The sequence below is a fragment of the Notechis scutatus genome, chromosome 9 (genome assembly GCF_049901735.1).
Source record: "Notechis scutatus isolate UNSWTSFEM ecotype Mainland chromosome 9, rNotScu1.2, whole genome shotgun sequence".
Classification (NCBI taxonomy): domain Eukaryota; kingdom Metazoa; phylum Chordata; class Lepidosauria; order Squamata; family Elapidae; genus Notechis; species Notechis scutatus.
Genome location: NC_142017.1, coordinates 16,952,598 through 16,979,574, shown reverse-complemented (window position 1 = coordinate 16,979,574; position 26,977 = coordinate 16,952,598). Strand labels below are relative to the sequence as shown.

The 26,977-nt window shown below is 40.5% G+C and overlaps 2 protein-coding genes across 3 annotated transcripts in view; one reads left to right on the top strand and one right to left on the bottom strand.

The window, feature by feature from the left end:
• SLC12A4 (solute carrier family 12 member 4) overlaps window positions 1-21,801 on the top strand; it is a 57,978-nt gene extending 36,177 nt beyond the window's left edge. For both annotated transcript variants that reach the window (XM_026672074.2, XM_087971647.1), the window contains exons 9-24: window positions 1,044-1,208; window positions 1,301-1,399; window positions 2,417-2,474; window positions 4,342-4,516; window positions 5,420-5,538; window positions 7,728-7,826; window positions 8,948-9,067; window positions 10,649-10,753; window positions 11,296-11,464; window positions 12,732-12,927; window positions 14,293-14,462; window positions 16,346-16,477; window positions 16,562-16,669; window positions 17,215-17,399; window positions 19,330-19,463; window positions 20,683-21,801. In XM_026672074.2, the coding sequence (XP_026527859.2) occupies window positions 1,044-1,208; window positions 1,301-1,399; window positions 2,417-2,474; window positions 4,342-4,516; window positions 5,420-5,538; window positions 7,728-7,826; window positions 8,948-9,067; window positions 10,649-10,753; window positions 11,296-11,464; window positions 12,732-12,927; window positions 14,293-14,462; window positions 16,346-16,477; window positions 16,562-16,669; window positions 17,215-17,399; window positions 19,330-19,463; window positions 20,683-20,774 (2,126 nt within the window). In that variant the 3' untranslated portion in view covers window positions 20,775-21,801. The remainder of the gene's footprint in view (window positions 1-1,043; window positions 1,209-1,300; window positions 1,400-2,416; window positions 2,475-4,341; window positions 4,517-5,419; window positions 5,539-7,727; window positions 7,827-8,947; window positions 9,068-10,648; window positions 10,754-11,295; window positions 11,465-12,731; window positions 12,928-14,292; window positions 14,463-16,345; window positions 16,478-16,561; window positions 16,670-17,214; window positions 17,400-19,329; window positions 19,464-20,682) is intronic.
• A 1,471-nt stretch (window positions 21,802-23,272) lies between these two features.
• Window positions 23,273-26,977, bottom strand: part of PLCG2 (phospholipase C gamma 2) — a 98,481-nt gene continuing 94,776 nt past the window's right edge. The window contains exons 33-34 of the mRNA XM_026672071.2: window positions 26,532-26,617; window positions 23,273-23,755 (exon numbers count right to left, since the gene is read on the bottom strand). Coding sequence (XP_026527856.1) covers window positions 26,575-26,617 — 43 coding nt within the window. The 3' untranslated portion in view covers window positions 23,273-23,755; window positions 26,532-26,574. The remainder of the gene's footprint in view (window positions 23,756-26,531; window positions 26,618-26,977) is intronic.

The following is a 26,977-nucleotide window of genomic DNA, read 5'->3' as shown; positions in this document are numbered from 1 at the left end:
TGAATACTACCTCATGCCTCACCAAGGACCGTGTGGTTTGTGGGTTGAAGATCCTACATCTGGCATCTCCCTCTAAAATCTCCAGTCAGAAACCTTATTAAATAATTGTCAAGTCAGTTAAGGGCTGGGCCACCACATGCTTTTGAGATGTTTTGGGTTTCAATTTTATAGCCCCAGGTCATTGGCCTTGTTGGTCCAAAACAACATGAAGGTCCAAAGTTGTCTACTTGTGGTCTAAACAGTACGGAGGTTCTTAATCTACATTTAAAGATAATGAAGACATTGTCTGCTGTGCCTTGTATAGTACAAGAGATTATATAATCTCAGATTCAAATACAGTGAAGATAGGGGGAAGGAGGAGATGAAGAAGTGGAAATGATATACCTCTCTGGATTTGCGCAACAACAATGAAATATGAGAATACCAAAATCTCAAAAAATAAGAAAATATAGTGGTTGTGATTGTACAGTTGAAGCTCATCCTTTTTACATATATTGGGGTCTTCAAACTGAGCCACTTTAAGATTTCTGGACTTCAACTCCCAGAATTCTGGGAATTGATGTCCACAAGTCTTAAAGTTGCCATGTTTGGAGATCCCAGATAGATAGATAGATAGATAGATAGATAGATAGATAGATAGATAGATAGATAGATAGATAGATAGATAGATAGATAGATAGATAGATAGATAGATAGATAGATAGATAGATAAGGACTTGGGGAGGAACTTCCTGATGTGTTCATCAGATCCCTGATGTGTACATAAGGGGAGGAACTTCTTGTTGTAACGACAGCTATCTTGATTGTCTTATCCCCCATTGTGATTTGTCAAATTTTAATAGTTTTAAGTATGGAATCAACCATAGTTGTTAGCTATTATGTTTGTAAAGAATTTTCTCACTTCTGGACAGGAAGACCAACCTTCCTTGGCTAAGTTTAGACCGTATGTATAGACTTTGCTTGGTGCCTAGTAAACCTAACAATCTGTTTTTCATTTTCATTTTTTCATTTATTCCTGATGAGTCTTGTTTCCACCATCCTAGAGAATGTCTGGGGTAATTACTTGGAGAAAGGCGAGATCCTGGAAAGAGCGGCCTGTCCTTCTGCTGATGTAGCTGGAAATAAGAACAACCTCCACTTGTATGTGTATGCGGACATAGCAACTTCCTTCACTGTCCTGGTTGGCATCTTCTTCCCCTCTGTGACTGGTGAGAAGATACAGTGACTGAAGTGTCTGGATGTATTTTGGTGTATTTTGGGAAGTATCAGTACTATCTGCCTTTTTTGTTTTCCTTTGAAGGCATCATGGCCGGCTCCAACCGATCAGGAGACCTCAAGGATGCCCAGAGATCTATCCCAGTGGGAACTATTCTTGCTATCGTCACCACATCTCTTGTCTGTATCCTTTAAACGTAGGAATGTACATGTTATGGTTTTAGTAGTTCAGAAGCTTTATTCTTGGGGTCTGACTAATAATAATATCTGCCCTGACTCTTGGAAAGGAAAAAGAAGATTAGACTAGCATGAAGGTTCCCTTGAAATGAAGGATGGCATTCCTGCTGGCTATAGGTGTGCTTTTTGTTTACCTGTTCTTGTACCTCCAAGGTATTTCTTGCCCCTCTCAAAGATATAAAAAGTCTTAAGTACCCACCAGGGTTATTGCACTTACTTTTCACTTTCTCAATCTCTTCCTTCTGCACAAAACATATGAACAAGTTTTTGTGTGATCTCATTCTATTGAAGTCACATTTTGGGGCATTTAGAAGGTAGACATGGAGAGCAACAAAAAAGGAATAGGTATTAGGTGACTATCTCAGATGTGTTAGGGAGAATGTTTTCTGCGTTATTCCACCTGCAGCATTAGGCCAACCAAGCACCATGTTTTTATCAGTATTATGCAAACACAACAGTGGTGTGATGCTAAGTATTGCATTGCCTTTTGTGCGTCAAGTAGTTGTGGAACTGTGGTCCATTCTTGCTACAGTTGACTTGAAGGAGCTACATGTTCTCCAGATGCAATGACTTAAATATTGTTGATATGCTGAAGGAAAGAAATGACATTCTCGTTACTATGTGTTATGAATATGTATGTAATTAACCCTAAGTGCTATAGTGTATTTAATTTCTCCCAATATATTTAATTTAATTTCAACCCATTACTAAATGCTGTTAAGAAAAGTGTGACAAGAAGAATGGCATCCTCTTAGAAATTATCAAGATGACTTTTGTGCTGTCCTGATCATTGCTATTTTACTTTGCAAATTGTATTGGCAGAGTCTGACAATTTTTGTGACAGCAGAAGAGGAATTCTTATGTTATATTACTATAAGAGGAATGTTTATGCCTGGTTGCTACAAATGTAGGTATTAATTGCATCAAAAGTCTGGCTTTCTTAACCTTGATTTGCACCTCACAGATTTCAGCTGTGTATTATTGTTTGGAGCTTGCATCGAAGGCATTGTTCTTAGAGATAAGTAAGTAATTATTCCAGATTTTCCTTTCAAGGAAGGGAGTCAATTTTTTTCTCTGATTGCTATTGATGCTTCCCTTTGCAGAATAGATATCTGATTTTTCTTTTTGACAAACTACATGGAATGTATTTTTCCCCTAATAAGCATTAGTGGCTTTCAGCACACAGGACTGTTAGCAGAGCATGATTTCAAAGTACAAAATGTACAGTAATGGCTAAAACTCTAAAACCTCACTTTCCCTTTTTTTAAAAGGCAGTTTTCTAGTCTCTTTCCCCTCCCCCCTTTATTTATTTAGCCTTTTAAAAAATAATTATGTCCTTCCTCAGAGGATGTGTTGTACACATTACGATAGGTGAAGTCAAGAGATACTGGCAGGCCCCAAATCACCCAGAATTGTCTAAAGATGAGTAAGAATTTGCATTGTTCTTTCTGAATTAATCTGAGACTGAACTCACAGCATGACTGGCTGGGGATTTCTTGGGAGTTGAAATCCACCCATCTTAAAGTTGAGAAGGTTGAGAAACACTGCCCTATGGTGTCCCATGGCTGGGTTGATGGCTCATAGCAGGATAATCCATGCAAATAATCCATACTTATTTTGCATGCATTATTTATATTTTGCACCTGGAACCATCCAGATGTGTTTCGCCTGGAACTCCCAGAATTGCTCAGTCAGCATGGATTTGCATAATTGGCCATGTCCTTCCAATACCTTTCTATGATTGCATTAGAAGCATTTGTATATGCTTGAATGTCTCTATTTGAGCCATTTTGCAAGGACAGCACTTCTATTATTTAACCAAAGCTCTGCAAAATAGTAGTAGACTTTTACGTTTCCAAGAAATAGTTGTCAGATAATGTGGAAGCAGATGGGGAGGGGGTGAAAGTGGCTAAGCCACATTGGTATTATCTTACATTCTTAAATGGAGAGAATGGGAACTTTTAGACATTACCATTGCTATCAAGTTGCCAGCTTTAAAGGCTGTGAATCCTGCCCCTGTGTGGTCTAAGAATAAAATGGTATTTATCTGGTTCCTAAGAATAGTTTTTTTGGCAACTTAAAAGGCTGAGGCTACTTTGCAAAACTCTAATAAAAAGACCACCTCTTCTGCTGTTCTTTTGCTTGTGTCTTGTATTTATATTCTGCCTTTTCTCTAAGAGTTTAATACAATATACATCGCTAACTCTGTGTAGTAGGCTGGGCCGAGAGACAGCACCTGGCCCAAAGTTGAACCCTGTGGTTAAGTGATGACCTTCACTATAATCTCTCCAACCCAATTTCAGCATTTTATATTATGAGATCATGCTAACCTTTACATAGTTTGGTTACTGTTCCTTTTTGTGAGGGATTTTTAGGAGAGAATAAAGGTTCTAGGAGAGAATAAGGGGTGGTAATGGTGGTGATGACCAGGAGGAGGAGGAGGAAGAAGAGGTGGAAGGATGGGCGAGAAAGGAGGAGAAGGAAAGGAGAAAAAGGGAGGGAGGGAAGGAGGGAGAAAGAGGGAGAGAGAAAGAAAAGAAAAAGACAGACAGAAAGAAAGAAAGAAAGAAAGAAAGAAAGAAAGAAAGAAAGAAAGAAAGAAAGAAAGAAAGAAAGAAAGAAAGAAAGAAAGAAAGAAAGAAAGAAAGAAGAAAGGAAAGAAAGGAAAGAAAGAAGGAGAAGGAAGATGTAGGCAGTGTGTGTATATATGATTGAAGGTTTCTGGGATTATTTTTGGTGTTAACATGTTTCATGGTCTGAAAAAGTTTGAAAACCCCTGCTTGATGTGAAGAGCAAGTTGACTTCTCCTTAGAAAGATAATTGAACATCAGATGGAAATGCCAAACAACTTCAAGTCTCTTTTTAAATAAACGAATTCTCTCCTCACAGGTATGGTGATGCCGTGAACAAGAACTTAGTGGTGGGCACCCTGGCCTGGCCCACGCCATGGGTCATAGTGATTGGGTCCTTCTTCTCCACCTGTGGAGCAGGCTTGCAGAGCCTCACTGGAGCTCCACGCCTCCTTCAAGCGATTGCCAAAGACAACATTATCCCATTCCTCAGGGTTAGTCCTTTTTTTTTTTTAAGAGCGAAAGTTGGAATAATTTGATGCATGGAATTAGATGATGCAGAAACTCCCTGGGAAAAAAAAGGAGATCCCTAGAATGTTTGATCTTGAGAATTTGCACTTCCGTTGCTTTTGGAAAATGTGTAATTGGCATGAAAATAACCCAAATGCTGAACAGAGAGCAAACAGGGGAGCCCATTTGCAAATTAATTAATTAAATTAAATTAATTAATTAATTAGCTCAAATTAATTTTGCAACTAGACATCACCTGGCAGATTTTGCAAGATAATATAGTTCTGACTTGAAGGCACTTCGACATCCATCTCCAGGGTTTGTGATCTTCTGACTTACAACAGCTTTCATTCAGAACTTATTTTCCCGTACTTGCCCTGACTCCCAGATATGCTTATTAAGCTGGCCCTGGGAAAGAGAAACATATTGTAGCTCGATGTTGGAAATCATTGTGTGGATGGAAACAGATGCTGAACCCTTGCAATCAGAAGCAGCCGCTCTGTAATTTGGATTGATTTTCTGTCCAAAGCTCAGCACCGTATCCATATGTTGGGTTTATGTGGCTTTAGCCTAGACTAAATTCTCATTGAGGCTGAGCTAAAGACGGTGAGACAATACCTTCTGGAACCGAAGCCAAGGGAAGTTGTCATACTCCTGAGTATGAAACTAATTCTCAAATGCCTAGGGTACCAAACGAAGAATAGAGAACACAGATGTTTCTCTCAGAAGTGAGGAGGAAGCAACTGTTTTGCCCAAACGGAAGATGAAACCAACCAGTTCCTTATGACTCATCATGAAACGATGACATACAAAATATGTTTGTTCTTCAGTCTCTGTTTCTCTCTCCTTCCCCCCTTTCCCTTTTTTTATAAAAAAACAACAACCAGGTGTTTGGCCATGGAAAGGCGAACGGAGAACCAACCTGGGCTCTTCTACTCACAGCCCTGATAGCCGAGCTCGGTATTCTAATTGCCTCCCTTGATATGGTGGCCCCCATTCTTTCTATGTAAGTTTGTAAAATGTTGGTTTTTAGATTGGGGGTGGGGGAGGTCTTTTGGCCTTCTGACAAAGCACACCATGCATAGTCCAGATTTGTAATTCCATGGAAGTTTTCTCCTTTGAGCTGAGTTGAAAATTTTGAAAGTTTGTCAAAATTGAGTGGAGATGGAAGAGGTTGAAATAGCCTCTTTTTTCTTTCGCTCTTGGAGAAGCTCAGAATGTTTTTATGGGGTGATGTAGCTTAGGGTTATTTTGGGACGCGGTGGGTCAGTGGCTAAGACACTGAGCTTGTCGATCAGAAAGATCGGCAGTTCAATGGTTTGAATCCCTAGCACCACGTAAGTGAGCTCCCATTATGTAGAGTTTGTAATTGCAGGAATGTTCCAATCTCAGATGGCAAACCTCAGATAAAGAATGTTTCCAAGCAAATACAACTCAGGCAAACAAAGTCACTAATCTAAAGGAGGATTAGAGAGAGGAAGTAAACATACGTTAGACTTTAACTAGAGATAATTAATTGTGTTAATTACTGTGCTAAACAGTAACGAAAGTTAAGCAGTAGCCAAAGTTAACCAATGATGGAGGATAACTAAAAATGTGTATAAATGCAAGACTAGACTCCAATAAAGATTATCATGATTCAGTTGTTCATGATCAAACAACTCGACTGCCTCGTCATTACAACACCGTTACTTGTCCCAGCTTCTGCCAACCTAGCAGTACGAAAGCATGTAAAAAGTGCAAGTAGAAAAATAGGGACCACTTTGGTGGGAAGGTAACAGCGTTCCGTGTGCCTTCGGCATTTAGTCATGCCGGCCACATGACCACGGACACGTCTTTGGACAGTGCTGGCTCTTTGGCTTTGTAACGGAGATGAGCACCGCCCCCTAGAGCCGGAAAGGACTAGCGTGTATGTGCAAGGGGAACCTTTACCTTTACCTAGCTTAGTTTTTGGAATATGATGGGAATTAAAGTTGAGAATATGCTACCAGGCCATTGGTAAGTTCCCAACTTCTAGAAGATTGGTCCCAAAGGTGTTTTTCCAAAGGCAATGGGACTTTCTTGGTTTTTCCCCTCTTGAATAACAAGGAAGTCCAGTAGCCTTTGGAAAAGCATGACTTGGATGATTGAGAATCTCCATCAACATCTAGAAGATTGTTCATTCTTTATCATTTCTACTCCTCTGGAGTAGGAATTATAGGGCTTGAACTGATGCATCTGGAGGAATCTAGGCTGAAGAAACTTGATATAAATACTGAGAAACTTTTTTTGGTGCCAGCAGCTTCAAAAAAAAAATAAAAACTGGAATTTAAAAGTGACTGAGAACTTGAGTGAAGGCCAACATTTCATTAGATGTCGGCCTTCTCACGCAAAATCTCTCGACAGCTCACGCCAGAACTGTGATGTTCATGAGATGTGGCAGCCTTGTGAGATTTCAGACCTTATTACTAGATTTTGCTTTATTAAAGACAAATATTACTTAATATCTATGGCACATAGGCTGTCTGGAAGAGTCATTTCTAGTCTAGGGGCTGCCCAATTGCAAAGGAACATCAGCTATATTGAAGAAACAACTAGGGACATTCTCAGTATGTCTCTGGATGTTTCCTGGGATACACTTTAAAAGTACCACAAAATTTTGCAATCAAAATAAATAGATTTGTATTTTTATTCTTTTGCAGCCCTATTGCAGAAGACAGTTTTCGACTGCCACCTAGCGTTGATTCTGATACATCACTGTTAAACAAGAGGAATCTTGTCTATTACTGCAATTATTTCTCAAGCAGTTATTGCTCATTATCGTTGTGACAGTCTTCGAACAAATCTAATAGTTAGTAACTTAGAAGACTTTTTCATTCCTCAATTGTTTTCCTTTCCTGCATTTTCATGGCAAGTGAGGAACATCTGCAGGGTATGTTAACAAAGTCAAGATGGCACCAGAGTGATGTGGTTGAGGCTTCGTTGTGTTTTTTAATCACACATGGAAAATCACACTGTTATTGCCATCTTGGCATTTCTGACCATATCCTTCAGAAATCCTGGCTACAAATAGTGGATAGCAGGAGTTGCAACAATAAGATGCCCCAGAAAGCAAAAAGATGTTAAAATGAAATTCAGAATGAAGAAAAGGGCAACTGCCAACTTTCATGCAATGATCCTTTCTCCTCTTTCTTCCTCTTTGTCATCCCAAATTAGGTTTTTCCTAATGTGCTACCTGTTTGTCAACCTGGCCTGCGCAGTGCAGACTCTCTTAAGAACTCCAAACTGGCGGCCCAGATTTAAGTATTACCACTGGTAAGAGTTTTTTGAGTAAATGAGCTAGGTGAAGAGTTGCTTCTAAAATTGTCTTCGTGATCATGAAATGTTACAAGTCAAAAGCCCCAAACACTTGAGAATTTGTGAAACCAGAAGTGCTTGGAAAATGTCTGTTGGCCTATTGTGTCTCTCTGGCCTGGTTTCATACCTTATTGTGTCATATTGATAATATCTTCAACCTGAATACGTAACTAAGCTGTTGCAGAGACTGCACAATCGTGCATTGCCATCAACACCAGATTCTCTGGAATCTTTTCATCCTTCTAGCTGTCATTCTTCAAGAAATACTTGTATGTATGGAACCAGCCCTCATAACTTATTCACACACACACACACACACACACACACATTTTTTTACATATATAAATATCGAATACAGTGCAAGCATCCTGGCGTTCCTCTGCCTTACATACTAAATTGTAGAAACAACTAACCAACATATTATTTGTACGTTACTAATTTTGTTACAATTATTTTGACCACAATATTCATTTTGATTCATCTATAGTGTCATATTCTGGGTCTGTTTATCCTAGCTATTTTGTGTTTCCACTTCCTCCTCTCGCTTCCAACCATCGGTGGAATCTATTCCATGTATTGTAGTATTCTGTTTTCCCCTTTGTTTTTTTAATTCTAGAGTTAATCTATCTAATTCTGTGCAAACCAATATTTTTTTAATTATCTATCTTTCCAAGGGTGTGTGTTCATTCTTCCATGGTTGGGCGTATACCATTCTTGCTGCTGTTAGAATGTGTAATATTAAAATAGTTGATTCTTTGCTGTCGCCCTCAGCTGTAATTCCTAATAAGAATAATGCTGGCTTAAATTCTATATGTTGTCCCACTATTTGTTCTAACCACTTTTCAATCTGTCGCCAATATTTCCTTGCATGTTTTCACATCTACCACATATGCTACTATGTGCCTGGTACTTGCTTACATTTCCAACATTTCGGTGACAATTTTCTAAGCATTTTAGCCAGCCTTGCTGGAGGAAGATACCACATATAAAATATTTGACACAAGTTCTCTTTATACCATGTAGCCAATGTTAATTTCCTGTTTTTTAGCCTGTTGACATTTTGAGTTTTATTTTCTTAGGGCCCTGTCCTTCTTAGGGATGAGTATCTGTCTTGCCCTGATGTTCATCTCCTCCTGGTATTATGCTTTAGTGGCCATGCTCATTGCTGGCATGATCTACAAGTACATTGAGTATCAGGGGTAAGTAAATTTATAATGAAAATAATTTGATTTAAGGTAGATGGAGGGATAAAATTGTAAAACTGGGCATCTAAGCCCCAACTAGTTCCATCTATACCAGGGATGTCAAATTTGTGGGCCGGATGCATCACACACTGGCCACACCCACACCCAGTTTAGTGAAAGGGAAAAAAGTCGCAATATGTCACGTGACAATGCCATGACAGCGTGAGTTTGACAACCCTGATCTAGACCATGGATGTCCAACCTTGGCAGCTTGTGGACTTCATCTTCTAGAATTCCCCAGCCAACAGGGAATTGAAGTCCACGGGTTTTAAAGTGGCCCAGGTTAGACACCCCTGGTCTAGAGATTTTGAAACTCCAGCTTCTTCAAGGTGTTGCCAGCAAAAGGGCATTCTAAGATTTATACCTGGACAGCAAGACACCTGTGTAGCTTTTGGTGTTCTCTGAACTTGCGTCAGCTTGGAAGCCATTTTGTACTTCTTGCTTGTTCTCTTGCAGACATTTCATTACTTGACTATCTAATATCATCAGTGTGAGTGAGTGTGGGGTTTGCTTCTTCTTTATATATCGTAGCTTGCCCTGTCAGCATTGGTGAAGGTGTGAAATTTGTTTTAATTGGTGCTTCCCTGGAAATAATGTGTCTACAGGGGGAGCAGTGGTGGGATTCAATTTTTTTTACTACCGGTACTGTGGGCGTGGCTTGGTGGGCGTGGCAGGGGAAGGATAGTGTAAAATCTCCAGTCAGAGGTGGGATTTGCCGGTTCTCCGGACTACTCAAAATTTCTGCTACCGGTTCTCCAGAACTGGTCAGAACCTGCTGAATACCACCTCTGAGGGGGAGAGGGGAAGCTAGCATAAAAACTTTAAAACATTAGAACTCCCAAGGTAGGTAAATCAGAATTTTGAATGATCACAAAGTGACTAGACATAAGTTGAGGACTATCTGTATTGGATATCTGAAAAAGAAGAGCGTCCTGGATCGATTGCATTCTGTCAGTGCAAAGGATCAGAATAATTTTGCATTGCAGCACAGACTTGCGTTTCAAGTCTAAACACAAGAACCTGGTCAACTAAAGTTGACTTACTAAATTGGCTGCAGATAAGGGTCATTGGAATTCAGGAGGGCTTGAGCTTGGACTGTTTGTGGCAATGTAATGACTCTAAGCTGATGATGCATTTAACGCCACCCCAAGCTATAACAGATAACAGATAATCAGAGTTGGAAGGGACCTTATAGGTCATCTAGTCCAACCGCCAGCCCAAGCGGGAGACCCTACACCATTTCTGACAAATGGCAGTCCAATCTCTTCTTGAAGGTCTCAAGTGATGGCATTCCCACAACTTCCGAGGGCAACTTCTGTTCCATGGGTGGATTGTTCTCACTGTCAGAAAATTCCTCCTTATTTCCAGGTTGAATCTCTCCTTGTTCAGTTTCCATCCATTATTCCTTGTCTGGCCTACAGGCGCTTTAGAAAATAGCTTGACCCCTTCCTCCTCGCTGTGGCAGCCCCTCCTCAAATATTGGAAGACTCTGCCTGCTTTTCTCCAACAATTCTGACACTCTTTTCTTTTTACTAGGGCAGAGAAGGAATGGGGTGATGGGATTCGGGGTCTCTCTCTAAGTGCTGCCCGGTACGCGTTGCTGAGATTGGAAGAAGGTCCTCCCCATACCAAGAACTGGAGGTGGGTTCTTTCAATTTAATGTAAGTGTTGTGTAAGTTTTCCCCTCCCCATGGGGAAGTCAATGCATTTCTGATTTCGCCACCACTTCTCTGTGATTCAAAATTAGACAGTCAACTTCTCTTTGAAGGCCGATTTTTTTTGCAGTTGCTAAACTTTGAGGGACCCTAAGAACATAAATATAGAAACGGAATCAGTGCCCTCTTTGCATTGGATCTGGCTGTGACCAAATCTTAGAACATAGAATAACAGAGTTGGAAGGGACCTTGGAAAAGCTCACCGGAAGCGCTGGGCGCCGCCATCTTGTTTTGATGAAAAAGTGCTTCCGGTGAGCTTTCTACCCAGAAAAGCTCACCGGAAGCACTTTTTCATCAAAACAAGATGGCGGCGCCCAGCATACCAGCGGCCCGGTAGGATTTGTTCCACGGACCGGTACCGGTGGTTGGGGACCCCTGCTCTATAGAGTGGCTTAATTGATTCCAGTTTGTTGTTGGAGGGCAGGACCTCTGTCTCTTAAAATTCACTTCCTTTTCTTCCTTCTGTAGACCCCAATTATTGGTGCTGCTGAAGCTGGATGAGGATTTGCATGTGAAATACCCCAGACTCTTGACATTCGCATCACAACTAAAAGCCGGGAAAGGGTTGACTATTGTAGGAACTGCCATACAGGGTAACTTTCTGGAAAGTTATGGAGAGGCTCAGGCAGCTGAACAGGTGAGCCTTGGTGAAACCAGGTGTGAAGGATTTTATCGCCTGGGATCTTGGACTGAAATGTTTACAAGACTTCCAAAACAAAAACAAAAAAACCCAACAACCCCAAAGCAAAACTGCTCAGGGAGTCTCCTGAAAAAATCAGTGGCATATCAACCAACCACCCTCATAAATTTTATATGAACTACTCTTGCAGCACTTCAAACCATTCATTCTGTGTGCAGTAACTAAATTTTGGGTTGCTGCAATGAAAGCAAGATGTCATTGGTTAAAGACATGTTTATTTTAGTTTTAAACATTACTTTGGATTGGATACATGTTAAGTAATTAATGGTGGGGGAATATATAGTTTTAATTTTGTCAGAAATGAGCTGTCAAAGCTACTGCAGCCGGACTTATTAATACCCTAAGCTGAGTATTTCATCTAGGAACTGCCACAGGTACAGTATTTGTGGTGTAATTTCAGAGGACAAAGAGGAACAAGCTTCTATTAATTGATTTTTCTACCACACCTGCTTCCAATTCTGGTCACCATGAGACAAAAAATGACGTTGAGACCCTAGAAAGATTGCAGAGAAGAGCAACCAAGATGATTAGGGGATTGGAGGCTAAACTATGCAATGAATGATTGAGGGAACTAGTTATGTTTAGTCTAACAAAGAGAAGAACTAGGGGTGGCATGATAGCAGTCTTCCAGTACTTGAGGAGCTGTCACAGAGGAGAGGTCAACTTATTATCCAAAATACCTCTGGGCAGGATGAGAAGTAATGGGTGGAAGACCATTAAAGAGAGATCCAATCTAGAATTAAAGAGACATTTCCCGATAGTGAGAACAATTAATCAGTGGAACAGCATACTTCCAGAAGTTGTCCATCACTGGAGGTTTTGAAGAAGAGATTGGACAGCCATTTGTCTGGAATGGTATAGAGTTTCCTGCCTAAGCAGGGGGTTGGACTAGAAGACCTCCAAGGTCCCTTCCAACCCTGTTATTCTAGGTTCTACATTATAATATCATGAGCACAATTCACTTCGCTGAGGGGTCTTCATGCAATCTGCATTCAATTTAATTTCTTCCCATTCTATTGTGACTAAATAATCTTCTTTAAACATGCACTGGCTTAAACTCTCTGCATCAGTGGACTTTCAAGAGGTATTTCTAAAATGCATCTTGATTTATCATCTGTAAAAGGGACAGATCTTTGTGTTTTTAATGGTCTTCTGGCCAGCTTCCCATAATGATGACCTTTGGATCTGCTTGGTTGCCTTCCAGACCATCAAGAATATGATTGAGATTGAGAAGGTCAAAGGATTTTGCCAAGTTGTTGTAGCTAATAAAGTCCGTGATGGCATTTCCCACTTGATACAGTCCTGTGGATTAGGTGGCATGAAGCACAACACTGTGGTTTTGGGGTGGCCCTATGGCTGGAGGCAGAGTGAAGATCCTAGAGCTTGGAAAACCTTTATAGGTAAGTTCAAAGGATGTTGGTTAGCATTCTTCTTGGTTTGTTTTCTTTCTCAAGCATGATTCAAGCACTGTTTCCTGTGGTGAGTAGTAGTGTGTGTAAAATTTATTATTTAAAATTCAAAATAAGGCTGTTCTGTTCTCAAAAGAAGGACTTCGATACTGTTGTGAGTTTGCAAGGATTTCTATCGAAAACTCTGATTTGGATGGACTTTAATCTTACTAAAAATTTCCATCTGCCTGTAGAAAGAGTTTCTGTATGTGGAATTCTTCCTAAATCTTATGTATCCTTTCTTACTTCATCATTTCTTAATAGTTTTAGGAACTAAAACTAAAACTAATAGTTCAAGAAACAAGGGGGCACAGAATAATCTTGGGATACTATAGCTAAAATCCAACAAGGGGCTGTTCTCAGTGTCAGTCTATGTCAATTATTATTAGTTTATGTGAAGTTTTACAATTTTATTTTTAAGAAGTGTGGAAATTACTGTTTATTAAGTTAGGATATTATTTTGAGTAACTCAGATTTGTCAACATGGATTGACTGCAATGATAGATCAGAGTTTCTTTGGACTTTGCTTAGATTTTCCTGTTAGAGCCAAGGTGCCAAATATTTATTCTGTGCTAGAATTATACACTTCCTGATTAATAGCATTGCCAATTTGAAATTCATGCAACATTATTTTTGTGTCTTTAAAATATTAGTTAGGTTTACCAACTATACTATTTTTTGTTCTGTTGGTTTGGAAGCATTGCACCAACATTCTTCAGTCCTTTTACCTACCTCTTAACTTTGTGCAGCCTACTTGTCACTCTGTACTCAACAGAGATTTGGTGGTGATCATTTCCTTCCAGTTCTGTCCTTCTTCCAGTATTCTCAACCAATCAGGGATCATATCTACTATATCTACTATTAACACTCTTGTATCTGATTGTTATCTTCGGTGGGATAAAATGGCGCATCATGGGGCAATAATTTTTAAACCAACATATCTCACAAGAGCCACCTTATAGAATGTGTCCAAAATCTAGGAGCATGCCTCCCATGGCATTGAAATTTGGCAAAGTTGTGGCTGCTTCAGTGTTACTGTACTATCATGATTAATGACAATCATTTCTAATGCTCCCTACTAGCTTCCCACAGGGAACAATGGGAAGCCAGCAGGAAGTCAGAAGTCTCTCTTCTTTCCACTGTATTTTTGCCTACCCCTACATGGTGATTCTGTTTCGCTGTACATATAAGGAAATATGTCTGAAACAATGACCAATGCATAGTGGGTTATCTAGTTTGAGATATAATTAAAGTCCAGTTCTGTAGCCAACCAGATTTGAGCCTCAGCAACAACGTCTTTGCTTTTTTTAATTTCAGACACCGTCCGCTGCACAACTGCAGCTCACCTTGCCTTGCTTGTGCCAAAAAATGTGTCCTTCTATCCCAGCAATCATGAGCGTTACAATGAAGGGAACATCGACGTGTGGTGGATCGTGCACGATGGAGGCATGTTGATGCTGCTTCCATTTCTCCTCAAACAGCATAAAGTAAGAATGCCAAGAACTAGTTGGAGTTTACTAGGCCTGCCTTGGATGAACTAGGTGAACCTTTAGTAGCATCTATTGAGTGATGTTGACTGATACAGTTGAGAAAATTCACAACTTTCCCAGGCTGTTAATTCACCTCTTTTTTTAAAAAGGCAACATTTAATCAGGCGACAACAATCAGGCAGTGTCAATGCATAATTTTTTTTTAAAATCTCCATAAAATGTATGATGATGAATATAGGAATATAGGAAGTCAACAGACTTGAGTGGCTTAAAAGGTAAAGGTTCCCCTCGCACATATGTGCTAGTCGTTTCCGGCTCTAGGGGGCGGTGCTCATCTCTGTTACAAAGCCGAAGAGCCAGCGCTGTCTGAAGACGTCTCCGTGGTCATGTGGCCAGCAAGACTAAACACCTTTGTAGGTGCATGGAACGCTGTTCCCTTCCCACCAAAGTGGTCCCTATTTTTTCTACTTGCATTTTTACATGCTTTGGAACTGCTAGGTTGGCAGAAGTTGGGACAAGTAACGGGAGCTCACTCTGCTACGGGGCGCTAGGGATTCGAACCGCCATACTGCCAACCTTTCTGATCGACAAGCTTTGCGTCTTAGCAACTGAGCCACTGCTTTAAATGGTTCTTAAATGGCTTAGGAACCATTTAAAGTTACAACAGACCTTTCTCAAAGATGCAACCCGTTCCCCAGTTCTGAAGGCTCTTCCCCCTCCTCCCCCAAAGTCATGTGACCCTATTTTGGGCATTTGGCCGCTGGCCCACATTTGCAGCTAATTTACAGCCTCTGTAGTCACGTGACCTCAGTTTACAACATTTTGGGGGGCAAAAATCAGCCTCTGCTTCTGAAAAATTTGCATTTACTTTCGGTTTTTGGCGAACACATCTCATAGTGAATAAATTGATTGGCTTAAAGACCCCATGGGAGTTTGCTTGATGACAGTCGCCCAAAAAACTATTGTAAAGTTGGATCAGTCATACCATGGCTCACTTTACCACTATCATGGTTGTAATTATGATTGTCAGGCTCCATTGTGGTCATAAGTTGAGGACTATAGAATACTGAATAACAGAGTTGGGAGGGAATTTAGAGGTCTTCTAGTCCAGCCCCCTGGTCAGGCAGGAGATCCTGTAACTACTTGTATGTATTTCTTGGGCTACAGTTCCAAAAAAAGAAACTCGTTTTTATTATAATTAGAGACGTCGGTGATTTCTTCCCCATCCCACATAAAGTGACCAGACTTACTTACTTCTCCATGTAACCCACAGTCCAGATGATTGATGTGGGCACCCCATGGGTGGGGAATTGGGAACAATATATGTCTTGTGACTCATGTATCTGTACAAAGAAGGATAGCATGGAAATGTTGGTGTTTACAAAAAGCTGATCAGTTTGTAGTCTTGTTCTTGCTTACATACAAATATATATATTTAGGATGTATAGAAACTTGTCTTTCCAGAGGTATATTTTAGTTATTTAGTTAGGTGTTTATTCAAATTTTCTGCCTTTATTATTTTTATAAATAACTCAAGGTGGATTACATATCCAACACACCTTCCTCCTCCTCTATTTTTCCCACAGCAACAACCTAGTGAAGTGAGTTGGGCTGAGAGAGCATGACTGGTCCTAAGACACCCAACTGGCTTTCATGGCTAAGATGGGACTTGAACTCACAGTCTCTCGCTTTCTGGCCTGGTGCCTTAACCACTAGGCCACAACCATCTCTCATGCCGTTTATGGGCCTGCATATATTTGCACAGTTGCATGAACCTGTCAAACAACCCTTGTATAAAAGCGTGCTTTTACCAACTTCACTGGACTCTGCAGAATGGACTGAACATTTCTGAGAAGATAAAGTTTTTTTTCCCTCTGCAGGTCTGGCGAAAGTGCAAAATGCGAATTTTCACCGTTGCCCAAATGGACGACAACAGCATCCAAATGAAGAAGGACCTGGTGGTCTTCCTTTACCACCTCCGAATCGAGGCTGAAGTAGAAGTGGTGGAAATGGTAATGGACTTCTCCTGTTCTTCAGGGGCTGGTCTAGGGATGGTGAGCCTGATTCCAACATGTTTTTTTTTTTCCTTCCTTTAGCAAAACAGTGACATCTCGGCCTACACTTATGAGAGGACCTTGATGATGGAACAGAGATCTCAAATGCTGAGGCAGATGCGGCTGACCAAAACAGAAAGAGACAGGGAGGTATGTCTTCTTCTTCTTCTTCTTCTTCTTCTTCTTCTTCTTCTTCTTCTTCTTCTTCTTCTTCTTCTTCTTCTTCTTCTTCTTCTTCTTCTTCTTCTTCTTCTTCTTCTTCTTCTTCTTCTTCTTCTTCTTCTTCTTCTTCTTCTTCTTCTTCTTCTTCTTCTTCTTCTTCTTCTTCTTCTCTCTTCCTACTACTACTACTACTACTACTACTACTACTACTACTACTACTAATCCTCCCATCTTTCCTTTCACCCATCTCCTCCCACTTATGACTGTATGATTTAACATTGCTTGTATCATAACGATTTTACTGACTGTTTCCTAGTATGATTTGATTGCTTATTGTACCCTATGACTATTATTAAATGATGTACCTTATGATGTATCTTTTCTTTTATGTACACTGAGAACACATGCACCAAGACTAATTCCAATCACACTTGGCCAAAAAAGAATTCTATTCTATTCAACAATATTTCCCATTGGAATAGCGGGACACTGTTCTTTGGAGAATAACCATTTCCCACCATTTGTTCTTCCAGGCTCAGCTGGTGAAAGACAGACATTCAATCGTAAGATTAGAGAGCCTTTACTCCGATGAAGAAGATGAAGGGGAAGCAATCCCAGAAAAGATCCAGATGACTTGGACAAAAGCTAAACATGACTTTGAGAATCAGATCGGAAATATTGTGGCGGAGAACTTCAGAGAACTTATCAGTCTTAAACCGTAAGCATCCAAGAATCCTTGGGGTCAGTAGTGTTGCAGAAAATCTAGTTTGAGTTGGCTCTGTGTTCATCCTGATGCTTTTATTATCATCATTGTTTTTTTGCTTGATATTATCTAAAAACATTACTGTTATTTTGTCCTGGACAAAAGGTCCAGCTGGAAGAAATCACCATTATTCTGCCAAGAACAGAAGTCCTTAATTAAGGAGTAATGCATTCTCTGTTGATTAAATTGGTAGAGAGTTCCCAAAACATCCAAAAAGATGTGGCATTGTCTAATTAAACATCACCATCCTTTTGATAAATAGAAACAGAAAACTTTTTGATGAGGAAGAAAACTGTAGGTGCAAGCTACAGTAGACAAGCCTTAAAGTTCCTGGTAGCAACAAAGCTACAAACCGCAAGTTTGGTCTACCGTACATGCTTTGCTTTGCAAACAGAAGACTGAAAGGTACCCCCAAATCAGGAAGTGTGGAAATCTTTTAAGCTTGTTGGGATGTGCCTTTTTCCTTCATCTTGAATTGATCCATGAGCCTTGGGTCAGAAACCTAGTAGATCTAGGTATAAGTTGTTGACCTGATCTTCAGCACGTTGACTTGGAATTAAAGATTGGCTGGGAATTTGTTTTGTTGCTTTGACCTTGCATTCCACACTTTTCCTCCTGTTTCCAAAATTCTAGCTTATGAGAGAGTATAACCTGTATGTATTGAAACGTGACCCACATGTTCCCAGAAAAACCAGCAGTGGCTCTTTCCCTGATCCAAACAGGTCCTTGCGACATATGTTCTCTGCCCTGACAAGGCATATCCTGAACCAAGAATCTAGTTACATAGGGCAATTCTGAATGTCAGCTTGGAAGTGGAGTAGACCCAGCTTTGAGGTTGCCGTTTCAGATGGCACTGTGCCTACTAACTAAGAGCCTTTGCTAATTAGGATATGTTTATTCTTAAGGCTTTGTGATGCTTCTAAGGATAGTAGCTTTGTTGTACTTTTTAGTAATTGCTCCCACTGTTTAGAATGTGTGTAAGACAGAGGGAGACCTTCTCTAAATTTCTGATAGTCTTAAAATTGTCTTCTCCTTCCCTCCTCTTCCTCCTCCTGTCTTCCCTCTCCTCCCTTCCTTTCCCTTCTTTTGCCTTTCCAAAGAGCCTGAAATTGAGAATCTGAAGGATGTCATATAGGCAGCCATTCTTAATTTACTCCATGCAACCAAGAAATGAAGACTGTTTGTACCCCATCTCTGGAATAGATTATTAGGAATCATTCCTGCTCCTTTACTTTTCTTCATCTCTATAATCTGCAGTATTAATGTCGCCTCCAAACTTTCAGTGTTTTGTCAGTGGCCAAGTTTAACGTTGGTTCACATGCAGCATCCAGTCTGTGAACATATATACGCACATCCCCCTTAATTAAGACGGATGTACGTATTGGAGCTGATTTTTTTTTTCTTATGTGAAATGGAAAGAACTATTCCCAGATCCAGTTTCATATGTAAATACAGAAAGAACACATTATTATAATTATCACTGCCATCCATTTTTGCATTTTGTTTTGAATGCATAACTGTTCTTAAGATGATGACTGGGTGTGGCAGAGAGGCCTTCCTAAATAAAGTGTGCATTTTTATGTGACCTTGTATGTGTGGTGCCTTCAAAGCAATTTTGATTCTCAGCAGTAAATGGCTGGACAACTTCCTGAAGTTTCCTTAGCAACATTTTCAAAAGTAGTTTGCTCATCTCTTCTTCTACTGAATGAGAGTGACCAGCGCAAAGTTGCCCAGCTGGCTTTGTGCTTAAGGCAGGACTAGAACTCACAATCTCCTAGTTTCTAACCTGGCCCCTTTAGCTACTACACCAAACTAGATCCCAACAATATTTCTTGGGTACGATATTTCCAACTTGTTGATTTCTATGTAAATTTGACCCCTCTAGTGACCAGTCAAATGTCCGAAGGATGCACACTGCTGTGAAACTGAACGAAGTCATCGTAAATCGATCCCATGATGCCCGACTTGTTCTTCTCAACATGCCTGGTCCACCAAAAAACACGGAGGGTGATGAAAACTGTATCCTTTTCAATGCAACCCATGATTCCATGTAAAACGTGTAGAACCATCTGAATGTAGAACCTTTACAGATTTAACAGAGTTGGAAGCAGGGGTGAGATTCTACCAGTTCGCACCTATTTGCTAGAACTGGTTGTTAACATTCTAAGCAGTTCGGAGAACCGATTGTTAGAAGAAATTACTGGTCTAATCCTGTAAGGAAGGCAGGAAGGAAACATTCTGGTGTTGCTTACAGAAACTGCCTCTCCGTTAACCCTTATTATGTTCTTGGCAGGACTAGACTTCCTGTCTCTGGAACTTCTCTGGAGTTTTTTTCCCCTCCTTTGCTGGTACTTTGCTTGTGTGGAGTGACCATTCAAAGTTACAATGCACTGAAAAAAGTGATTTATGACAATTTTTCACACTTACGACTGTTGTAGCATCCCACGGTCATGAGAGGCCAGGTGAGGAGATGCGTGCCTCGATGTGAGTGATATTGAGTTGGCCACACCCAGCCAATAACATGACCACCAAGCCATGTCCACCCAGTCACATGACCACCTAAGCCACACCCACAGAATCGGTTGTTAAAAAATTTGAATCCCACCCCTGGTTGGAAGGACCTACCTTGTAGGTCATCTAGTCTAACCCCCTGCCCAAGCAGGAGACCCTACACCATTTCTGACAGATGGCAGTCCAGTCTCTTCTTGAAAGCTTCCAGGGATGAAGCTCCCACAACTCCTGAAGACAATTTCTGTTCCATGAGTTGATTGTCTTCATGGTTAGAAAATTTATCCTTATTTCCAGGTTGAATCTCTCATTGTTCAGTTTCCATCCATTATTCCGTGTCCTTCTGGTGCTTTGGAAAATAGTTTGACCCACTCCTCCCAATCCAGCCGTGTGATGGATTCATCGAAATTTAGTTAGCTCTCCACTAGCTAGCAAGCAATATGACTCCTATTTCTTGGACTCTTCAAGAGCCCCAAATATAATTCCCTAAGAAAAACAATTCATTTTCCCAATAACGTAGACCAGGGGTCCCCAAACTTGGCAACTTTAAGACTTGTGGACTTCAACTTCTAGAATTCTCCAGCCAGCATAGCACCTTTGTTTAATAAAAGGGGTTTTTCTGGGACACAAGAGCCTGCTTAGTGCTTTTGGGGGAAGCCTAGGCCAGAACAATTCCATGAACAGTTCCATATTAGGTTGATATTTTCTTCTCCTTAACGCTCTGATCCAGACATGGAATTTCTTGAAGTGTTAACTGAAGGTTTGGAGCGTGTATTGCTGGTGCGAGGAGGTGGCCGGGAAGTCATTACTATTTATTCCTGATCCAAAAAGATTCCCTCTAGTTACTATTTTACCTGCTTCATGAGAAAGGACATTCCAGATTGGGAAGACTTTTGACTTCTCTTACTTTCTATTCCTCGGTTTCACACGTGTGCCCCAATACACTACAGATGTGAATGCAAATTCCAGTGAATTCTTCCATTTGCCACGTATCTGCCAGGGACACGTGTTTAAACACAACGCTAGGATGCTAGTTTGCTTCTGTTTTTTCCTATTCTGACAGATTTGTGTGCAGTTTCAATGCAGGTTTTCATACTTTTTTTTTTTTTTTTTCAAAAAACCAAGTACAAATTTTTTAATGTTGTGTAGCTTGCTAGATGACTGAATTTGGTTATTAGATAACAGGATTTAGAACAAACCAATTTCTCCATTAGGATTTAACGGGGACTTTTATAGAACTGCTATGGTTGTTATTGTTGTTGTTTTTTTGCTCAGTATTTTCTACATGAAAAGAACCCTGCATTGTTTTTAAAATGTGTTATGTGTATAGTTTTTGTAAACCCACCACAGCCACAATTTCAGTGCTGGATAAGAATTTATACTTCACCGGTTTTCAATGATAACACTACGGTTTCTTGCAGTGTTACATACAAAACTAGGGGTCTCAGATTGAAATAGACCCTGTATGACCTATTTATTATTTTTTTCTATTTATTGATTAGAATCAGTGGCAATAAAAATATCACCTAGAGTAATTTGTTACGGTTGTGTTGCTGCACTAAGAGCCTGCTGGCAGCTAAATTTGCAACTGTCAGAGGTTTTCTTAAGGAGTATTTTTTTAAAAGGTTTACTGCTATCTTCATTCTCTTGCAAACTGCAAGCAAATATATCAAAACTTGTTAAGTACACCATATGCTCGCTACAGTTTGAAGAATGTAGACATTAAGGAAATTACATTTTATACTCGAAAAATGCAGCTTTTTAAAATTAGTTTTCACTTCCATTCATTTGTACTTATTGTACAGGTCTGTATCTCTCTTTTTCCAATAAAACGTTGCGTACTTTTGAATCTGTATTGGATGACCTGAAGTGACTTGGAACTGCTTATCATGATTAAGGTAAGTATTTCTGCCGTATCATTGATCTTGACCTCTTTCCTAACTAGTTTGACTGCTACTCTAGAAGAATCTACAGCCCATTTGATAAAAGCTGTAGGACAAACTGGGATGCCACTCACCGTGGAGATGATTGTAGCCAAGTTTGCCTTTCTCAAAGGCTCGTGCCATCACTAAATTGTTGTGTAACTTCCATTATCCTTGTCCTTTGGCTAGAAGACATGAGCAGTATATTCAAAAACATATTTGGACCACAAAGTTTAGGATAGCTGATAAACTATTCAATCTTTCTGGTTGGTTTTATTACTAAGAGATTATATTAACAGTTGTCCAATGCAGTCATTAACTATACAGTCTCTTCAAGACTATTTATGTTCTTGATGTATATATAGCAAGTGATGTTCAGGTCTGTCTGTCTGTCTAGCTACCTACCTACCTACCTACATCTATCTATCATCTATCTATCTATCTCATATCTATCATCTCTATTATCTATCATGTCTCTCTATCAACTATATCATCTGTCTTTCTATCATGTCTAGCTTCTCTATCAACTATCATCTCTATCATCTATCTCTATCATCTATCTTTTATCAGCTATCATCTCTATCATGTCTTTATCATCTGTCTAGCTTCTCTATCAACTATCATCTCTATCATCTATCATCTAGCTATCTATCTGTTTATGTATCATCCATCATCAACTATATATCTATCTATCAACTATATCATCTATCAACTATCAATCTATATCTTTCTATCATCTATCTGTATCATCTATCTCCATCTTCTGTATCAACTATATCATCTATCTATATCTATCATCAACGATATCTATATATTTATCATCTCTCTATCAACTATCTATCATCTATCTATCTATCTATCTATCTATCTATCTATCTATCTATCTATCTATCTATCTATCTATCTATCTATCTATCTATCTATCTATCTATCTATCTATCATCTATCTATATCTATCTCTGTGATGTACAAAAATATTTTACATATTGTTACATCACAGGGATGTATAGGTAGTCCTTGACTTACAACCAAAATTGAATATGGTACTACAGTCCTAAATCGTGACAGTTGTTAAGCCATCTGACTGTGCCCAATCTATTTTCTTCAATGGGTGTTTTTCTGCAAGAAATCGAAAACAGCCAAAAATTATGATCATACAACCGGTAGAGGGGCACTGCAAACAGCCATAAATGTGAGCCAGTTGTCAAGCACCCAAAATGCAATCACGTGACTCTGTGTGTATGTGTGTGGGGGGTGGATATTGGAACTCTTCGAACCAGGTCAAAAGTAGCACTGGGGAAGTCCGTCATAACTGTGAATGGTCTCTAACCGAGGATTACCTGTGTTTAATGTGACTCCGTTCAAAGTTGAAACGGGAAGAAAAAGGGCATTCAGTAATAAAACGGGATAATCATTTTAATATGTGCCAAGGCCTTCAAACTTGCCACTTTTACACAGTCACCCAGACAAAATATATATACGTTTATAGTTGACATGCTTTTAATACCCTAAAATTGTACAAATCTCTGTAAATTTAGTGCCATTCAGCCCTTATACATACACTCATTCCTTTTGACGTACGCATACATTTAAAAATAAATAACGTTCTGGCCTCGTAACTCAGAAACAGATTTTACAACTTTTACAAAAACAAAAACAAAAAACATGCACGCACAAAAAGTTGTTTTTTTTTCTTCTTTTCTGACTTTTTTTTCTAGATCTTGCACAGGAATAATCAGGCAGGGTCCATAATCCAGCAGATGGTTTAACCTCTTTTTGCTCCTTAGGATGTCATTTCAAAAAATCTTTTTTAATCCGGTCGAGGCACTTTGTGGATTTCTTCTGTTCCAGAAAACGTCAGGCAAGCAAATACAGTTTCACCTAGTAAAGGCAACAAGAAAAGGATAAAGCTGTGTTATTTCTTAGGTTTGGGGAAAGTTTGACGTTGGAGCCGATACGGGCCGTCCTAGACCAGAGGCGTCAAACTCTGTTTCATTGAGGGCCGCATCAGGGTTGTGTTTGACCTTGGGACCTGGGGTGGGAGTGGCTGGGGTGGGCGTGGCTAGCTTGATGTCACTCGTCAGTGTTGTGGTTCGCCGGCAGCCTGTACAGTGCGGGAAGCGGAACCGGACAGTGGGGAAGAAAGGGGAGTCTGGAGAGGACTCGGATGAGGGTCCTCCATCCAATGCAGAGATGGGGCCAGGACCATCTGGGAGTGGGGTGCTGCCTTCGGAGCCTTTGGAGTCTGCTAGCGGCGAGGCAGAGGACCCAGGGGAGCCTGTTCCCGGTGCACGTGTGCACAGAGCTGCTAGAAGGCAAGAGCAGCTGAGACAAAAGGGGCGATTCGGGAGTAAGGCTTGGAGGTGATTGCCCCTCCCATAAGGGATAAAGGACAGGCCAAGATGATGAAACCTTTGCAGGAAGCAAAGTCGTTCGTTCAATTCAGATTCATTCTTGAAGCTCTTTGTATTTTAGTTGGGTTTTTTTCTAATTCATTTGACATTTCTGTTATTGGCAGCACTTCACAGGAAAGAAAGGTGGGTGCTTATCTCAAGGGACTGTTTGAGATTCATTACCGGCTGGGAATGAAAATAATTCCCAGCATTGAAATAAAACAAGAGTTGTTTTAAATAAGCGTGTGCTTAATTACGGTCTCAGGAAGCCGGTCCTTCGCTGTTTCCAGGGCGGCCCCAGGCCCAGATTTAAGCAACCTGCAAGCTGTATCTGGCCCACGGGCCTTGAGTTTGACACCCCTGTCCTAGACTTATGCCCACAATTGAGAGCAGAAGTTCCACTGTGTGATGACCGGGGCATGGCACAAAAGCAACAAAGTCACAAAAATAGGTAAAGTCCCTTTAATACCTACAACTTGGCCTCCAATGTCCAGTTATCATCAGCTGGAGAAAAAACTCTCCCAAGACAGTTTTTAAAGGGAATAAATTCCATCCAAACTCAAAGTACATATAAATTATAAATAAAAACCAACACAAACCACGCAGCAATTGAGACAGGGCAGGGTAAGGCATTGCCGACTTGAAAAGATAGTGAGACACACCGTTGGGAGGACGGTAGAACTCAGATAAGACTTAACAAACCAAAATAATTCATGCTTTGCTTCCAGCAAGGAGCTGTGTGCAAACACCCTCTTTATCCTGTTTTTCCCAGCTGCAGTTAATGAAGGGGATCAGGGCCCTTTCCTGCCCCCGTAAACCACGTTGCTCCCTTATCCGTTCCTCCCTGCGTGCCCTAGGATGAAGTGAGGGTGGGCCTGGGTCTTCCTCTGAATGCCCAGCTGGATTGTGCCCTTCCCCAGTTTCCTCCACATCCACCGGAGCCACACTCCCACTCGCTGTCAGCTGTTCGACCTTTCCCTCGGAATCCGATTCCAACAAGGGCATGACACACTGCTAAGCAAGGTGGTAGCTGGGACATAGTCAATTTTATTACCTTTTCTGCCTTGCTTGTTAAGCAAGATGTCTGTTGCTGTTAAGTGAATCGTGTTCGTTAAGCAAATCCAACTTCCCCATTGACTTTGCCCTTCGGAAGCCAGCTGGGAAGGTTGCAAATGGTAATCATGTGACCCTGGGACAATGCAACTGTCATAAATAAATACCAGTTTGACAAGCGCCCAAATTTTGGTCCCATGATTGTGGAGACGCTGCAATGGTTCAAAGTATGAGGACTGGTATTATAAGTTACTTTTTTTTCAATGCCACTGTGATTTCGAACAGCCACCAAATGAATATTTGTATGTTGTGGACTATCTGTATACTAGAAACAAAGGACACAATTTAATCTTTGGGAAAGAGTTCAGAGAAGAGCAACTGAGATGATCAAAGGCCTGGAGAGTAAACCATAGGAAGAACCGCTGCAAATTTTGGGTCTGGCTGGTCTAAAGAAAAGAATTAGGGGAGACATGATAGCAGTGTTCCAGTATTTGAGGGCCTACCACAAAGAAGAGGGGGTCACATTATTTTCCAAAGCACCTGAAGGCAGGACAAGAAACAATAGATGGAAACTAACCAAGGAGAGAAGCAACCTGGAATTAAGGAGAAACTTCCTAACAGTGAGGACAATTAAACAGTGGAACAGTTAGTCTTCAGAAATTGTGGGTGCTCCATCACTGGAGGTTTTATCTACCCACTATATATGGGGATGCAGTGGCTCAGTGGCTAAGATGCTGAGCTTGTCGATCAGAAAGGTCGGCAGTTTTGACGGTTCAAATCCCTAGCACCGCATAACGGAGTGAGCTCCCATTACTTGTCCCAGCTTCTGCCAACCTAGCAGTTCGAAAACAGGTAAAAATGCAAGTAGAAAAATAGGGACCGCTTTGGTGGGAAGGGAACAGCGCTCAGTGTGCCTTCGAAGGCGTTTAGTCCTGCCAGCCACATGACCACGGAGACGTCTTCGGACAGTGCTGGCTCTTCGGCTTTGTAACGGAGATGAGCACTGCCTCCTAGAGCTGGAAACGACTAGCACATATGTGCGAGGGGAACCTTTACCTTTACGCTATATATACATGTTTTGTTTGGAACATAATAAGGCTAGAACTACTTCTCACTGCAAGTGGAAAAATCTGTTAGAAAATTGCTTTTTGATATCTTCCAAGGCACATAACTTCTATGATATGTCTTCTGGGCAAGGTAGGAGTTCTTACCTGGTTGGTTTTAGATAGAACCCATCAAAGGAAACTCAGATTTCTAGGAGTAGAATTTGCTGTTGCTAACTCGTTTCTCTTTCAATCTGAAAAAAAGCAGAGGGGAAAAGAAATCAGAAAAGCAACATGACTAGCATGGGCGATTTCTTAAAACTACTTAAATGCAAATAATTCAAAATAAGTAGAAAGGGGATAATAAATTGGTAGGAGGTAAACTTGCAGATGGCACTGTATACTTTGGAAGTTCCAAGCTACTCTATGTATGCATTCATTTTATATAACCAGCTACTTGACATACAACTCAGGCTGGTATACGCATTAAAAAAAAAAAAACAGCAAATAATAACAGCAATCTAACAAGCTTATTGTACCAGACAACCAAAACAAGCTCACAGGACCATCTGACTAATGCTGCTGGGAGAAGCCACATCATTTGAGTCGTTGGT